This window comes from Macrobrachium nipponense, chromosome 19 (genome assembly GCF_015104395.2).
Source record: "Macrobrachium nipponense isolate FS-2020 chromosome 19, ASM1510439v2, whole genome shotgun sequence".
NCBI classification, from domain to species: Eukaryota; Metazoa; Arthropoda; class Malacostraca; order Decapoda; family Palaemonidae; genus Macrobrachium; species Macrobrachium nipponense.
Window position 1 is genome coordinate 29716083 of NC_061088.1, and position 18814 is coordinate 29734896.

General features: G+C 37.7%; 1 protein-coding gene across 2 annotated transcripts in view; it reads left to right on the forward strand.

Moving 5' to 3' along the window:
• Positions 1 to 18533, forward strand: part of LOC135215537 (probable isocitrate dehydrogenase [NAD] subunit alpha, mitochondrial) — a 44842-nt gene extending 26309 nt beyond the window's left edge. For both annotated transcript variants that reach the window (XM_064250376.1, XM_064250371.1), the window contains 3 exons: positions 1724 to 1852; positions 10540 to 10940; positions 17300 to 18533. In XM_064250376.1, the coding sequence (XP_064106446.1) occupies positions 1724 to 1852; positions 10540 to 10940; positions 17300 to 17825 (1056 nt within the window). In that variant the 3' untranslated portion in view covers positions 17826 to 18533. The remainder of the gene's footprint in view (positions 1 to 1723; positions 1853 to 10539; positions 10941 to 17299) is intronic.
• The last annotated feature ends 281 nt before the right edge of the window (positions 18534 to 18814 follow it).

An 18814-nucleotide genomic window follows, 5' to 3' on the forward strand; every position in this document is an offset into this window, starting at 1 on the left:
TGGATGCTGGTGTGTATATGTAACTTCGGTGTGGGTGCATAATTCCGGACCATGTTTGCATATTGGAAAAAAAAAAAACTCCTGTTCCTGTGGAACAACGTCAATCTCTTGTAACCAAAGCATATAGAGGGCTACTGGCACATTGTAAACAAATGAACCAGCTTTCTGTGGTCATCAGATTTTCTTTCATAATTTATTGGAGAAACATATATTTTTGCAAAGCATAAAAGAAAATTAATATTAATAGTATATAATATAGCTAATCATAATATAACAATATATTTTAAATATAATGTCATTTATAAGCCATAAATATAAATTAATAGAGAAAACAGTGAAATAAAAACATGTCTTGGGTTAAAAACAGGGGTAAAAAAAAATGCCATTGAAAATCCTCACAGCTACCTGAAAATAAGTGAAGCTATGCTCACAGATGTATTGAAGATGTGAAAACTAAAAATGGCACCTGAACGCAAAAAAAGATTGGGAGGCCAAAAACCACAATGGGCTTAAACTGACCTATTCTTGGGTGAAAAAAAAAAATATTTTAACTGTCCCACCGTGGATTTCTTACAGATTTACTACTGCATAAGTGTTGTATTAGTCACTTGAAAACTTTTTTGCAATGACTTTCACCTTTTTGAGTTGAACTGTCAATCTTCACTGACCAAATCCAGATCGGTTGCAAATTTTACCGCTGAGGGAGAGATCACAAGCAGGCCTGTCTATTCATATCAACTCCAGGTCAATATGTAGTAAGTAAAGGGAAAAATGGGATTTTTTTTTTTTTTTTTTTTTTCAAAAACTAGGCATTTTTATACCCCACTTGACTATTTACACATGTGTAATATAGCATATATATATATACGTTATATATAATATATATATATATATATATTATATATATATATAATTTATTTTTTCATAGTCCTCTAACTTCATTCTCTGCGATGATTTCAATAACATTAATATACTGAATATAATGCATACCTTTGTTTAAAAATCAGTATTTAATCCACTCCAGTAGTAATGGAGACTTACCTACCTCATATATATATATGTATATATATATATATATATATATATATATATATATATATATATATATATATATATATATATAGCATTCTAGCTACAAATGTCCTTTAATATCTAATTTGCTCTACCTTGGAATTGATATATTTTCATATATGTACCGAAGGGATTTTTTTAGTTGATAATAATTTCATCCCCTCATGGGATCGAACCACTGTCCATTGGACGGGAACGAAATCAGGAACGCCAGTACTATATATGAAAATATATCAATTCTGAGGTAGGGTGAATTAGATATTAAAGGACATTTGTAGCTCGAATGATCTATATGGATCATGGTGATGTGATAATTATTCATATACATATATAATATATAATATATATATATATATATATATATATATATATAAATATATATATATATATAGATATATATATATAACTTAAGCTGTGATAAGTTTTGATAAGCATAGAAGACTTAACGATATATTATGAGGTGATGTGAACAGTTCCAAAGTTATCAATTCTAGTAGGCTGCTGTGGTGTTTTGACTTTATTTTGAAGTTGATAACCAAAAACTTTACCTTTACATTGTAAGTAATGTGCAGTGTTGATTGATTTTGTCTATATTTGTATATATATATAAAGATTGTCATAGTCTTATGTAGTGATGTTATCTTTTTTACAGCTTACCAAAGTCCGTGTAAGTGGGGTGAGGGCATTTAGTAGTGACTTACGCACAGTAACACTCATCCCCGGTGATGGTATTGGACCAGAGATCTCTGCAGCAGTGCAAAAAATATTTGGTGCAGCAAATGTAAGTAGTATAGTTTTTGGTATATACAGGTACTGATTGTGATGATCAGTGTAAAATAATCTTATGAAAATGTAAAGCCCCTTTAACCTTAGGAGGCGGGGTAAAAATTAATATGTAGACCCACAGGCTGGGGAAACTCTGAGGTTGGCCAGTTTATAAGAAAAAAGAAGAAGATATGCAATTGCACATGGTGTAAGAATGGAAAACTATAAAAAATTTTCCCTACCTTCCACGAGAAGTTGAATATGGTTTACAACCCCTTGCAGGGCCTCTTTTACAAGACAATCGTAAATTTTACCAAGTTATACATGTATTAATAAACATTACCATAATATAATTTATTTAGCCCTAAATCCCCAAATCTGCACCAAAATTTACTGAGTACATCCTCTTAGATTTCTGGTGCCTCGGCTTCCTCGTCTGGCGCTCACCCTTAGAAATGTGGGAGAGCTTCTTGGCGCAGATTTAAGGGCAGAGGAAGAGCTCAACCTCTGGGAGGTCCTTCTTCTTCTTCTTCTTCTTCTTCTTCTTCTTCTTCTTCTTCTTCCTTGTCTGGGCATAAAAATTTTTGAAAGTAGGAGTCCAGGAGAGAGCATTGGATGGTTGGGTAGTGGAGGTCCTGAAGGTAGGTTACGTGATCCCTTTTGTTTCGAGACCCCCACTTTCCAATCGCCCTCTCGAGTTCAGCAGTTATGCCCCTCATTCCATCAGGGGTCAAGCCTTGGAGAAGCTTTTGGCCCTCTTGGAGAAGGATGCCATAGAGTGAGCTGCTCCTCCTCCCAGGTTTTACCTGCCGGTGTTTGTGGTTCTAAAGGCCTCTGGCACATGGTGCCCCATCATAGATCTTTCAGTCCTGAACAAGTTCATTCTAAAGTCCAAGTTCCAGATGGAGACAGTTCAGACGTTTTTTTCATCTGTCAGAAATGGGGTCTGGACGATTTCCATTGATCTGCAGGATGCTTACCTGCAAATCCCCATCCATCCAAAGAACAGACATTACCTTCGGTTTTTCATGGACTGAGTTTTCCAGTTTAAGTCTCTTTGTTTTGGCCTCACCAATGCTCCGCAGGTCTTCCATGGGTGATGAGTCCTGTGTTGGCCATTCTGCATTGGTTAGGAGTAAGGATGCTTCGGTATCTGGACGATTGGCTAGTCCAGGCCGACTCTCTAGAGAAATGTCTCTGGTCAAGGGAGATAGTTCTGTCTCTTTGTGTCAAGTTGGGCATTCAAGTCAACTTTGACGAGTCCAATCAAATCCCTTGCCAGATCATGACTTATCTGGGGATTGTTTTGAATTTCCAGATTTTGAGGGCTTCTCCCTCTCAGAAATGGATAGACAAGCTTATAAGTCTGGTCGAAAAATTTCTGTCCTCTGTAATACAGTCAGTCTCTTTGGAGGACTCCTCTGGGCCACTTGTCATCCCTTATCCAACTGGTTCCCGGAGGACGTCTCAGAATGAAGTCCTTTGAGTTGACCCTTCGCCAGTCATGGGATTTCGTGTCCGAGGACACGATAGTCGCCTCCTCTCCACAGTGTCAATAGGATCTCCGTTGGTGGATGCAAGTTCACCACCTCGAGTCAGGGACATCTCTTCTTTCAGTTCTGCCAAACCTAATGTTTTCATCAGATGCCTCGGATCAAGGTTGGGGCCTGCATCTGGGCTCTGAAGTCGCTTCGGGCCTTTGGTCAGAGGAGGAGAGGATCATGTCAATAAATTGGAGGGAATCAAGAGCAGTGTACCTAGGCCTTCTTTCATTTCAGGATCAGCTGTCGAAGTCGGTTGTCGTGATCTTTGTTGACAGCACTGCAGCAGTCTCATACCTAAGGAAGTACTACAATCAATCCTGTGTTGAGCGGAAGAAAGGAGAATTACGTTGGTTCCTCAGTTTATCCTGGGTGGTCATCACAATATCTTTAGCAGACACCTTGTCGAGACCAAACGAAGTTCAAGGGTCGGAATGGACACTTTGCCAGGAAGTCTTTGACAGCCTCAGAAAGAAGTGGCCTGTCACAGTCAATCTGTTTGTCACCCCATTGAATTTTTGGTGGCAGATCTTCTTCGCCCCTTACCAGTCTCCTCAGAGTGCTGCGACTGATGCTCTATTGCAGGACTGAGAGGCCTTCAACATATGCTTTTCCTCTGTTTGCTCTAACGAGGGCAGTCCTCAACAGAGTGAGTGTGACTAAGCGTCTGGATCTCACCCTGATCGCTCCCTTCTGGTTGCAGAAGGAGTGGTTTCCTGACCAACTAGAAGCACTAGTGGAGCCCCCCATTCATCTGCCAGAGAGACTAGATCTTCTCAAACAAGCTCATTTTCATCGTTTCCATCAGTCTCCACATGCTTCATCTTCATGCCTGGAAACTGTCAGGAGATTCTCCAAGCAGGAAGGGTTCTTATAAACCTTCTACTTTACTTCTGTTCAAACTGCCTTTCTACCACCTTGCCATCCCACTCTCTCTTTAATTTATTTCATCTTGTGACTGCAAGGATTTCTTCCTTGTGCATCTTTAAAAAAAATAAAATGAATAAAAAAAAAGCTTAAAAAACAGATAAAAGAAATTGTATATATAAAACTTAAGACATAAGATTAGTGTAAGGAGCTGACAGCTACCTCATGTGTCAGAACAGAGGCTTTGGAGCCTCTTTAAATAACACAGGGCAGATGCTAGCAGGTTTCCAAAGACCAGGATTGGAGGGATCCTGGGGTAACTAGGGATGCAGAAATGGAGTGTTGCTATTGTGCCCCATTAAGCTCACTCCTTCATGTAATGAATGACCACCCCTGCAACCACTACCTTGTGAGTGACCACCCCTGCAACCACTACCCTGTGAGTGAAGGCTAAACTGCTCTGAGGTTGCAGAGCTTTTGTGCCTTGTTGGAGTCCTAGCCAACTAAAAACCCAAGATAAGCTTCTGTGACATTGATTGTGGAACTTCCTACCCATGGGGCCTGTTGGTGTGGCCATTCCTTGGGGATTTTCATGGTTGGAGGAGAAGCATTCAGGTCATGAGATTCTGGCTGTTCATGGCTGTTGAAAGTTGAGTAATTTAAGGGATGCTGCTGTTCACCCCTGGCAAAAAATTATTTGCTTAGGTTAATTGTGTTGCTCAGTTGGGAGCTGCGACACATTTGGGATAGTCTAACAACAGGGAGACCGTATGTTAGTATGGCAGCGTTAAAAGGTATCTTGGCGACGAACTATGGAAAACTCCATGGATAAGCGGATGCGGTGACTGGGAGTACTCAACCACCTCCCCTTTTTCCTTTTCAACTGGTTACAATAGAAAGAATACTGAATTAAAAGCACAGGTAGAAATATTGAAACCAAGACACAAAGAAAGATGATTCAAGAAAAGTCAAAATTAAAGCACACGTGCGAAATGCAGTGTTAACAAGTGGTGCGTAGACTACAAAGCGGCATGCGCATCAAAGCTAGGTAGTCTGTGTCTGTCTCTCCTGTCAACAAGAACAAGAGATAGCTAAATTGAGGAGAGAAGTAGAAATAGCAAAGGAACAAAAGGAGTTGACAAAGGACAAACTCAAAGGTAAGAGAAGAGAAGACAGGATGGAAAAGTAAATTGGAGACCTACGAAGAGGAGTTACAAACCTTAAGAAAGAAAAACAGGAAGTGAACAGCGACACAGTAGAAAACAGAGAGAGTATATGTAGTGGAGATTTGAAAACAATTTCTTAAGACCAGAATCAGAAATGGAACAGAAACAAGCACTAAACTACTTACAAAGAAAGGAGCTTACAATAATAAAAATGATAAATTCAAGAGAGCTGTTGGTAGAAAAGTGAAAGCAGCCAGAAAACACAATTGTCCCCCAAAAGGAATCAACACAATGAATAGATTTGCTGTTCTCTCAGAAGCAAAATAGGGAACGATCTCAATCGGAGACTCATTAGTAAATGAGCGGGGCTTAAGAAGTAAGAGAAAAGTTAATTCTTACCCAGGTGCAGGGGCAAAGAAGATAGCTGAGGCAGTAAAAAAAATCAAGGTAAATAATAGAAAAAGTGCAGTCATAGTGCAGGGAGGAGGAAATGACTTTTCTAAAAGACAGAGGAACTGGCCAGACAGAAGGTCTGTTTAACACTGTTGACTCTGGGATAGTTTTATATTGTTGGAAACTGTAGGTAGCTTATGCTTGCCATTGGTTGTGGCTGAGGTGCCTTATATTCCTATTTGGTCCAATTTCCTTTGAATGCCAATTTTTTTTTTTTTTTTTTTTTTTTTTTTTTTTTTTTTTTTTTTTTTTTTTTTTTTTTTTTTTTTTTTTTTTTCCATCAACAATGGCCAGCAGGCAGTATTCTCTGGGCATGGATGTCATCAACTTACTTCTAATGGAATTATAAAGTCTTGTTGATGATAATTTAGAGGTTGCTGCCAACTATATGGCAAGAAGCCAAGTTTGTGTAACGAAGGGTTGTAGGTGAGAGTGATGACCTTGAAATGATTATGACACGAGGGGGAGAGAAGGGGTGGGAAGTAGTGGGTCTCTGCCTTTTGTGGTGACAGATTACATGAGCTTATGTCAATAAATCATGACACAGTGTAGAGAGAGAGAGAGAGAGAGAATAGCATTTCTGATATGTCAGATATTTTTTTCTCTTTTCTGACTTTGACCTCTATGGGTCTGACACCTTTTCTGGCAGTCACATATTGTAAATAGTTTCAGGAAGGATTCCCTCAATTTTTGTGTGTATATACATAGTGTATTTTGTATTTTTTTGTAAATATTTTTGTAAATTATTGATTGAGAGACAGAGAGAGAGAGAGAAACATTTATGATATAACAGTAAATTACATCTTAGTGCAGATCATTTTACATAGTTCAGTTCTAGGATAATATGAGTTTATTCTTTTAAAAAAATTAGCCACTTCCTATTTCATTTAGGTACCAAAAAAATTTGTGGATTTTTTTTTTTTTTTTTTTTTTTTTTTTTTTTTTTTTTTTTTTTTTTTTTTTGCCAAAACAACTCGCCCTTTTTTTCTCTTTTTATATTTTGACCTCTGTGGGTCTGACACCTTTTCTGGCCATCACATATTGTAAATAATAGTCTTAGGAAGGATTCCCTCAATTTTTTTGTGTATATAGCATATTTTGTATTTTTTTTTAATTTTCGTAAATTATTTTTTTGTACATACTTATTTTTTAAATATATTTGTAATTAATATTTGATTTGCAGATGGGTATGATTTATCTTCTAGTAGTGTTCGGCAATGATGAAATTGATTTTATAAATTAAAATGTACAGCATAGCTACAGTTTTTGAATTTTCACAAATTTTTCTGGGCGCTCAGGTCGAGCTTGACCCCACAAACCTTTAAAGGGGCACCACAATAGCGAAACCTATCCAGGGTTAAGGTGAGGCTCCCTGAAATCTCTTCTTCTTATGTCATTAGAGATTTAATTCTATCTTTTTCTTGGTCTCAACCCAGTCCGCGGTTGTCTCCTCCGACATGGGACGTGAATAAAGTCCTTCAGGTCTTGAGGTTTCCTCCGTTTGAGCCTTTGAATACAGCCAATTTTGAAGACCTCTCTTCAAAGACACTTTTCCTTGTCTCTTGGGCAACAGCCAAGAGTGATTTTATCATACCTTCCCGAATTTGTTGCAAAGACCGAATCGTCTGATAATCCCATTCCCAGATCTTTCATTCTGAAGTCGCTAGTTGACTTTGTCGGTAATTTGATTGAGGAATTAGTTCTTACATCGCACAAAGAACGTCCAGGGTCATCCCTGTCATCTGTTTGTTTCACCCCGAAATGTCAAGAGACCTATGTCAAAGAATGGTGTATCCTTTTTCCTCAGATATCTTATGTTTAAAACTGGCGGTTCGGTTGCCCGTGAAGGCCAGGGACTGAGAGTGTACAGTATTAGAGTGGTTGCTACATAGTGGCTTTTATGAAAAACGTCTCTGTTACCAAGGTGCTTGAGGCGGCGACTTGACGTTCTAATTCTGTTTTTGCATCTTTTTATTTGAGGGATGTATCTCTAGTTCTAAGCAACCTTCGTTCTTTGGGCCCATTGGTGACGACAGGACAGGTCGTCAGACATAAGAATTAGGTAGTCTTCCTGTGTTACGTTTAGTCGCTACCCATATCTTATTTTTTTTTTGCATTTGTATTTTGTTTTTTGCATTATAACTTTTGTGGGCTGTGTTTGGTTTAGTTATAATGGGAATTAGGCAGTTGGGCAGTTATAAGTTTTGTTGATGGCATAGGGACTGGCCGCTTTGACGACTCACGCTGTTTCCATTGTCATTCCTGACATTAGACTAGTCGCTGGGTCGTCGGTGCTGGCGACTATGCTATTCCCAAAGTCAATTCTGACTTGGAACTAGCCACTGGTTCGCCTGTCCTGACGACTCACGCTTCTCCCAATGTCTGCCTGGACATGGAATTAGTCAATGGGTCATCTGCTGTCATCTGGCGACTCGTTCTCCATCTACTTTTTGTCCCACCTGTTTTCTTGGAATCAGACACTCACACGAGATCAGGCAAAATTCAGTAGCACTGAGGTTTTTGGTGACAACATCGGTTGTTTTGTTACATCCTCCGATGATAGCTTAACATGAGACCAGTTTGGACTGTCAGACACTCATCCTCCGGGACCGAGTCGCCTTTTGCTCCGCGCTCCTTTCTCTTGGTGCCAGAAAAGCTGAGTTAGGAGTTGCTCATGAGACAATATCGCTGCTGGCGGCAATGTTGGGTTGCATTGATACACTCCCAATGTTCGCTTAGCATTGAATCGCTCAGACAGTGCAGGCGCTCATCCTTCGAGAAAGAGTCACCAATAGACCCACTCTCTTCTCTCTCTGCACCAGACAGTGCGAGTAAGGACTTGCTTATGCCTTTTCAGTCACTGATGTTGGGTTGTGTTGTTACATTCCCAATGGTCGCTTAGTGTTGAAGCTCTCGGACGACTCAAGCGCTCATCTTTTGGGACAGAGTCGTCAATTTCCCCGTGCTCCTCTCTCTCTCTCTCTCTCTCTCTCTCTCTCTCTCTCTCTCTCTCTCTCTCTCTCTCTCTCTGTGCCAGACATTCGTGAGAGAGCGGTTGTCGCCTGGTGGTTTTAGTGTTTTATGAAGTCATCGGGATGCAGTTTTTCTTTCTTTCTCCAATGTCATATGACTTGTCACCTGGTTGGTCACCTGACTTTTGTACTGACTGACTGACTATGCACTTACTCCTTGTCCTTTACTTACCACAGTTCACTGGCATTACAGTAGAAGACTTAAAGAGTTATTAGTATCTTAGACTTTGGGGGAAGTTATTAACTCGGCATAAGATTTATATTTCTTTGTTGTTTTATGTCCATTTTTCTATTCGATTAATTGGATTATGTTGATTCCTTCTATTCTGTCTGAAAGGGAAATTTTATTCAGATTGCCTCCTTTTCAATTTGGTTAATCAGGCTAGATGACTTATATTAAGGCAATGTTTATTAATACGTATGGAAGTTTTATAATAAAATTAATATTATTTATACTTACCTGTATAATGTATCTAGTCCCACCCATCCTACCTCACAATCTGCCTAACACAACTGATTTTCAAGGGAAGGTTTTGCACCTGTCAAACAATAGTGTTGCCAACTGGCAAACAAAATAGGAGGTAACAGGGTTGCCAGTGTGGTTAAATTTTGGCACAATTTTTAGGGGTTTTAGGGGTAGATAAATTATACAAAGTATTATTAATACTAATTTTATTATAAAAATTCCATTTCTGCATTTTGGCATTTTTATGGGCTTTGTTTAGAAGGTATATAAAAAGGTTCAAGTTCCAAGGAATAGTAACCAGTTTGTCCCAGTAGCCTATACACAAAGTTTTTCCATATACAGCAACTGAATGAATACCTGTTGTTTCACAGATCATTGAACAAAACTCCCGATATCTTGCACATCACTTTGAGTAATTTGAATACAATCACATATGTGGTTCAGAATTGTTTATTCCCATGCATAAATTTCTTAAATGGCTCAACTAGTCACCAAAAGTGTTATATAGAAAAAGATTGGAGTAGTATTGCCACACATATATCCTCATAATGGCTGCTCAGTTCTGAGCATTTTCCAAGTGATACTACATGCATGCAAGTCATGTAACTATTGTTGATTAATGATTCAGCATATCTTTTTAGCAGCAATTATTGTCTCTATCGACTCCTAAATGAGATCTTAGTGTATGTAAGATTGTATAAAGATTTTGATAAAACTTTGTTGAGGGTTTGTATATATACTTAATAGTTGTTATAGTAGGGTTGAGTGCATTAGTATGGTTTTGGTAATATGTTACTGTATGCACTGTTAAAGATTTTGTAACAGACTGATCACAGTGACAGAGAAGTTATGTAATGAAATCTTTCATGTGGCAAAGTAAAATATGGTTTGTCTTTATGAATGTTATACTTTCCAGTAAGTAATAACACTAGAGTAGTATTTTGTTGGGACAGTTTCTACTCCAAAATCTACTAAAACAAAATGTTATGTTTTGTCTGATGTAACTTTATAGACTTTTGTTCTTTAGTTGTCTCCTATTTTTTTCATCTTGTCACTTCTTTGTGAGTTCACAATTGCATAACAGTAATTATCATGCTTCATTGATTGCAAATATACTAGATCTTAACAAAGTGTTATTTCTTTTTCTTGAGACTCTTCATTAATTCTTTTCCTTCTAGGTTCCAATTCAGTGGGAAGAAGTCGATGTAACCCCAGTCAAGGGACCAGATGGTAAATTTGGAATTCCTCCTGCTGCAATTGAATCTGTTAATCGCAATGGAATTGGACTGAAAGGGCCACTCATGACTCCCGTTGGCAAAGGCCATCGCTCTCTCAATTTAGCTATTCGTAAAGAATTCAGCCTTTATGCCAATGTTCGTCCATGCAGGAGTATTGAAGGGTATGAGACGTTGTATAATGATGTAGATGTTGTAACTATTCGTGAAAACACCGAAGGAGAATACTCTGGGATAGAACACGAAATTGTGGACGGTGTTGTTCAAAGTATTAAGCTGATCACAGAACCAGCGTCTCGTCGTGTGGCAGAATATGCCTTCCAGTATGCTCGCAACAATGGAAGGTAGGTTTTGAATATTTTTTTCAAGTTATTGTATAAAGAAAGATATTTGTGCCAGAAACATTTTAAAGTATACTTTTTAATGTTTCCATCAGGAGATAATTATCATGTCTCATTTGTAAACTTTTAAAATTGTGGATAAGTAGATGGTTTTGCATAGTATAGTTGTTAGGCCCTGGCTTTGTGACCTGATCATAGGACATTAGACTGGAACTTATCCTGAGCATTGTATCCAAGTTTTTGGCATATAATTCTCAGTTAAGTATTGGGAAAAGGCATTTTTATTGTTTTTAAACATTCCAGTTCAGGTGTACATATATACATTAGTTCTTTTGTATATGTTCAGTTGTAAACTATTTTTCTTTCATTTCCACTACATATATTTTTTAGGTAAAATTTACCCTCCATTATTTGTGACTAATTAGCAGGGGTTCAACAATTGTTGAAATTGAAATAGTTGTTAATTAACATTCCTGGTAGTTACCTCCACTCTTTGGGGGATGGGGCTAATCAATGACAGTTTTGGTTGTCATTCTTGTCTTGATGAAACCAGCCAGTTGTGTGGACTAGTGCTATGAAAATTGGGTTTGTATTTCCATAACACGCTTTCTCAACATCTCAGGAACCAAAATATGATTTCTATACAGTAATACATTTGCATGCAAAGAAAGATCATTTCTCAATTTATAGAAAGGTAACATACTATTTTCCATCACATTTTCCTTGGGGAACCCCTTCCTTACATAATCTCTTACTCTGCATAAAACATTGTCTCTTATATACATTCTTTTACCATTGTAACATCAAAAGAATTCTTATCCAAAATATTAATCAAATTTACATATTCTCCTGGTACATGAAAATCAGCATCATCTCTACACAATGGTAGCCTACTAAGAGCATCTGCCACTGTATTATGTACTCCCTTAATATGCCTTAATATGCTCAATTTTAAAATCAAGACCTGATAGAAATAATGCCCACCTTTGAATACGAGCATTAGATAATTGTGGGATACTCTTACTAGGATTAAATAGAAGAGTCAAGGGTTTATGATGGTCCGTCCTGATAACAAACTTCCTACCTAAAAGGAAATCAGAAAACTTCTTGACTCCAAAAATAATGGATAGACTCTCTCTATCAATTTGAGAATAATTACATTCAACATTAGATAATTTTCTACTTTTGCAAGAAATGGTAGAAATTCTATCTTTATTTCTTGCTTAAGAATAGCTCCCACTCCTACAGGGCTAGCATCAACCTCTAAAATCATGGTAGCATGGGGTTAAAATTATCCAAAATATCAGCTCTTCCCAAAGTTTCCTTGTTACTCTGAAAAGCTTCCTCATGAACTACTGACCAATGAAACTCCACATTCTTTTGGGTTAAATTATATAAAGTACATAAAATAGAGCTGAACTGAGGTACAAACCTATTGTAATAAGTGCATAACCCCCAAAATGATATTAAAGACTGAACAGACTGAGGGGTTGGAGCTTCCAAAATTGCCTCTATTTTCTTTGGGTCAGGTTTAATTCCATCACAACTTAAAATGTATCCTAAATAAGGTACTTCCCTAGAACCAATAATACATTTATCCTTATTCAGTTTAACATTTCTCTGTTGCAAAATTGGTAAAACCTTAAATAAACTCTTGTCATGTTCCTCCTTGGTAGCTCTGACAATCAATATGTCATCTAAAAATACATGAACACCCTCAGTATTTGCTAATAATTCATAGATAAACCTCTGAAATATACCTGGTGCTGACAACAACCCAAAAGGCAATCTATGAAACTTATAATTAAATATTGTTGAGAATTTTCACTCACAGATACCTGTAAATATGCATTTTTCAAATCCAATTTTGAAAAATACTGACAAGAACTTACATTTGCCAAAATATCATCCAATCTGGGTAATGGAAAGGTATTAACACTGGTTTGGGTATTGAGATACTTAAAATCTACACAAATCCTTATTTCACCATTAGGCTTCATTACAGGAACAATAGGACTGGCCCAATCTCCAGCATGCTCAACCTTGCTCACTATATTTTTACTTTCTAGTTCTTTCAAACTATTCTCAATTTTACATTTATAATGATAAGGAACAGATCTAGCTTTAAAATACTTGGACACTGCATTTTCTTTTAACATTAATTGACATTCATAAATTGTAATGGGTGATCCTTCCACCACCTGATACTCATTGAACAATTTTACACAATCAAGCTTGGGCCTAGATGCACTACTTGGGGGTAATAAGAGGACCTTTAAATTTATCATCACACACATTATCAATTTGTACCCACTGATATTTCAATTTCTTCATCAAAGACCTGCCAGCCAAATTTAAATCATTATCTACAACAAAAAACTTTTGTCCCTTGACCATTTGGCTTTTAAAAGAAACATCACAATTTATTTCACTGTACACTTGCATTTCAGCTTTATCATAATTTGCTAAGCATTTCCTTGTTGGTAATGGTGTTAAATTCAATTTATTAGCATCATGCGTGAAATAGTGGATGCACCACTGCCAGTGTCTAATTCTAATTCTGGGGGAAACCCATTTAACATTAAAATTTCTCTTTATAGTTTCTCATAATCATCGACAAAATCAATAGAATTCACATCAAAAAGTTTCAATAAATCATAAGAATCATGGAAATTTTCATTAATAGTAATATGCTTACTAGTAGACTCGTCTACATCATGCACTGTATTAACATTTCTAGATTTATTTCTAGCCTTTTTATTAGAACACTGTATTCACTTGGCCTTCTTTGCCACAGGAATAACATTTAGCATTCTTAAATTTACAACTATTAACTAAATGGTTATCACGCCTAAAATGAATGCATTTACTTCTAGCTTTACAATAATCACTTATTACCTCTCCCTTTAGAGTCTGCACTAGAATTAGACCTAGGCCTAGTTACCTTATGCCTAACCTTGTTAACAGTACCTGTAGGCTTATTATCTGTAAAAGAACTTGAAGTAGGACTACATTCAGTAACATAGGCAGTTTCTAAATTGGTAACCTTGGCAAGTAATTCACGAGAGGAGATTGATTTAAACTCAAAGGATCAGCTAATAAAACCTTAAGATAAACTTCATTATCAATACCAGCTAATAGTTGTTCCTTCAACCTTCGGTCAAAATCACTATTAAATTCACACTGCTGAGCTAACAATTTTAGTTCTGCACTATATTCCCTCAGTGACTCACTACTTTTCTTCTTTCTCTGTAGTAAATCACATAATGCTCTATGATAACTAGGTTTGGATGAAATGAGACTAGTTGATTCACTAGGTCATCAAATGGAACTGCAGACGGCAATTTCGGTGCTGTTAACTTACAGATCGTGGAAAATGTCTCTACTCCAACTGAAGAAAGCAACAAGCCCTTTTTGCTGTCGCCTGTTACTTCATTTACTTCACAATTCATGGAAAATAGATCCAGCCAACAAGATAATTCCGACTTATCTGGGTTAAACTCGGGAATTGTCGGTCTCCTTGCTGCTGCCATCCTTCCTGACAGCGTATGGAACTTCGGTAGTCCCCAACAAATACAGTTGAACTCAGGCTACTCGATTACTGGAGTCTGGACGTTGACCAGGCCTAAACTAGTATGCTAGGCTAGATACGGCCGGCTGTCGTTGGTACACTAACTCTCTTTCAATATGACATACCTCTTTGTACACTGGGCCTCATCGCCACTGTTGCATCCTCGACTTTTAGTACTTAGGTCCCAAGAAGACAGGTTGGTAATTCACGTACTTTATTCTGGTATATCAGTTACAAGTATGCAGACCCATGCTTCTGCTGACGTCACGGTTCGTGGATGGTGGGAGATCGCCCAACAACTCCCAGAAGGTTCAACATAGTAGAATGAGAGAGTAGTGTTTCTCAATACATTACACATGGTCATATTAATAAATGTTGCAAAGTCATCTCTGAAACATACATAAAGAGTGACCTACCTGGTCATGGTGATTGATTCGTTTATTTTTTAAGGTTTTTCAGATGTAACTCGCGTAGATAATCTGTTAATCACGAGAGAATTTGCTGCCTCAGGGAGCATGCCTGCCAATGCTGGCTGTATCTTGGGCCACATCTCTGGGAAAGCTGATTCTGAGTGCTCGACTGTGGATGATACCGCTTCATTTGTAGTTGAGAAGCACTGTCACAGAAAGTCAGCCAGACCATGAGTTGGTGCTGTGGAGCCAAGAACTAAGCCATCTTATCAGATGCGATGCCTCAAGCTTATCTAAGAAATCAAAGGCATAAAGTTGGAAACCTTGGTAGCCATCACCAGGGATTTAGCCTCTGGATAGTGAGAGGAATATTGTCTTGATGCCCCAGTTGTGCCTGGTTGACTGAATGTCTGGCTGACATGTTAAGTTCTCCAGGGCAAGTACTCTCCCACGATTGATCTTGAATCCTCTGTTGTCAGGTAGTGACAGGTTGGTTTCTTTGTATGGTGTTTTTATGTTGCATGGAACCAGTGGTTATTCAGCAATGGGAACCAACAGCTTTACGTGACTTTAAACCACGTTGAGAGTGACTTCTATCACCAGAAATACACATCTCTGACCCCTCAGTGGAATGCCTAAGACTTGAACTCACAGCCACCGAGGTGACAGGCCAAGACCATACCGATCACACCACTGATGTGCTAGGTGGTGACAGGTAAGCTTCATGGATCAATCAACATGCTTTGTCTAACTACATGGGAACTGTTGACAAGCTCCTCAGGTCTGGAGACTTTTCTAAGTTGTCTAGGAACTCTATATCCTAATGACAAGAGGGAAGTCAACTAATTGCTTGATCAGAACAGCAGGAGCTTTGCACAACATTAACAATATACTAATAAAGTTTCTGCACTTCTTTAAAGATGCCTCAGTTTTGTCTTTTGTCCTCTATCAAAGGTTATATATATATCTATGCTCTTATCATTCTTGATTGATTATTTCAAAAGAGATTGAATGGTGTGAAGCTATTCACTCATTTCAGCTGAAAAGTTGAAGGCACTGCTGAAGCGCCACTTTTATGAAACCTGGACATTGTCTCAAAACACCTTAGAGTCCTCCCATTCAAACCCATGAGAGGTTTCTCTCAAGGTTCTTTCTTTGGAAAAATTTTTCTGGTGGTCTTGGACAAAAGAGCAAGTGAAATGCAAGTAGAGTTGTTCATGTTCATACGTGGAAGAAACCTTTGGTCTTGACAAAAGGATAATCTTCTTGCACCAGCTGTCTTTACCTTGCACAAATACAGTGAATCTGGATATGTCTCATTGTGTTTAATCCCAGCAGGTTGAGTTTTTAGATACTCGCATATCTATTCTCTCAAAGGCTCAGACCCCCTTGTTTAGAACTCGATCTTTTAGGAAGGGTGGTCAGGTGGGCTTAACCCCCGGCCAGTTCAGGGGTACTTGTACCTCCTTCTAATTATAAGTGTATCCTATTGTTAAGGCCAAAGGTTTGTTGTGCATATGAACAAATGACAAAGTTTTAATCAATTTATATTTTTTATAGCAAACAAACCTGAGGTCTTAACGCTAACTGCCCACCTCTATCTGCCCCTCTCATATCCTGGGTTGGAAGAAAGACTGGTGCGTTCACAAGGTTCCAAGCCCGGTTGGTGACCAGCATCCACCTCATATACGCACGAGTTGCCAGATGCCACAGATTTGTTGCTTTACAATCTGTTTTTAACCGGTTTCCAGCTGGCCCCAGAAGATTATCCTATTGTTAACACCTCAGGTTTGTTAGCTATGAAAAATACAAATTGATTACAAATTTTTCATATTTAGTGTCCACGTTCCACCTCTTATAGTAGTGAACCTAATCTGATGAAGATCCTCATCTGACAAGTACTTGTCAAGGGATCGTATTCATCAGGTAAGCAGTGATGGGTATATTTCTAGCATATCTGATAATTTGGTTATAGGAAAATCTCTTACCACCTCCAGCACACAAATATTGGAGTTCACAAATAATAATAGGGCAAGTATCAAATAAAAAGTTGTGACTATGATAAAATAATTTAGGTACTAACCCTCTATCATTGACATACCTCCCCCTTCCCCCAAGAGCCTAAGAGATTCAGAGAAGAATGAAAACCAAATCAGTTGCTGTCTTAAAACCCTATCCTTCAAAGATTCGGGGTAACAATTGGGAGCATTTGTCAACATTTCAATTTTAGCACTTGTCAAACCCGCACCAAGTATGTACTGTAGTCGCAGATAAAGCAATTAATAAGAGGGTAAGTACTTAAAAATTTATTTTATTATTTTTTAGGAATACCTATAATACCATAGTACACTGCTTTAAAGTAATTCCTTTCTTTACCTCAGGTCTAAAGTCACGGCTGTACACAAAGCAAATATTATGAGAATGTCAGACGGCTTGTTTTTACGTTGCTGCCGTGAAGCTGCGGAGAAGAATCCTGACATCAGGTTTGAAGAGAAGTATCTGGATACTGTCTGTCTAAATATGGTACAAGATCCTTCCCAGTATGATGTTTTAGTTATGCCAAATCTGTATGGTGATATTCTGTCAGATTTGTGTGCAGGTTTAGTTGGCGGCCTAGGTTTAACTCCATCAGGAAACATTGGTGAAGGGGGAGCGGTCTTTGAGTCAGTCCATGGCACTGCCCCTGATATTGCTGGCCAAGACAAGGCTAATCCAACAGCACTTCTCCTGTCTGCCGTTATGATGCTTCGTTATATGAATCTCTACAAGCATGCAGAGGTTATTGAAAAAGCTTGTTTTGACACAATAAAGGAAGGTATTTATCGCACAGGAGATCTAGGAGGCAAAGCAAAATGCTCTGAATTTACAGATGAAATTTGTAAAAAAATTGAAGCCCATTCCGAGTAATGTGGATTGCGTAATTTTTTTAACCACTGTCATAAAAATATTGAGAAAGTAGTACTACTGGTAGTAAATTTAGGGCAATAAAAGTTTAAAACTTAGAAATAATTTCTTTGTTGAGTTATCTAAATGTGGGAAGTGGTAGTAATTACAGTTTTCTTGGCAGGAATGAGGTTATTGATGTAACCATATATTTTTTTATAAAAGGTAAATTTATAAGCTTTTTTTTTGAAGGAGCTTGTGATCTCACTAGAAGGTAGGGAAGTTCAGTTGTTACAGTGTTTGATAGGGTTCCCTATTTCAGCTCTAGTATTCTCCCTTCATTTTGCAGCCCTGGTGGCTGTCTGTTACTCACTAGGTTACTTTTGATAATAGTGTTTCTCTTAGTTTTGCAAGGAGTTGAAATATGTACAGTTCTTAGTATTACATTTCATATACAAGATTTCTTATTTTTCTCAACAAATCAATAACATTTTTTCTCAAAGACTTAGAATTGAGGGCCTTCTAGTTCGAGAAATTTAGCTTATATGTATTTTTTTTTTCCAGTTTTATAGTAAAAGATTTACATGGTTACCTGTTGCACAGTTATGATATGCACTTGAACCAGTGGATTCCATATGAAAAGAAATTGCCTACCTAAACTTATTCAGCTATTGAATTATTGTATATAAGTGATGTATTTATGATCTTGTAAATAATACACAAGAAATATTAGTAGTTTTTTTTTATTCCTGAGAGTTGCATTTGTAATTTTAAGGTTTCCACTTTCCTTTTCATTAATCCTTAAACACCTATTATACGTTGACTAAAATTGTCTGTCGGGTGCTAATCGGACGTACGGTACGTCGACCACAAAAAGTTTTTTTAAATATTCACGGAAAAAGTTTTAGGCCTAGTTTGCGAAAAATTTGAAATCACACGCCTTGATGGATGCTGGGAGTTCACGGATCAAGTTGTTTTGTTTACAAGCGTTATCCATGCGCGAATTTCTTTCT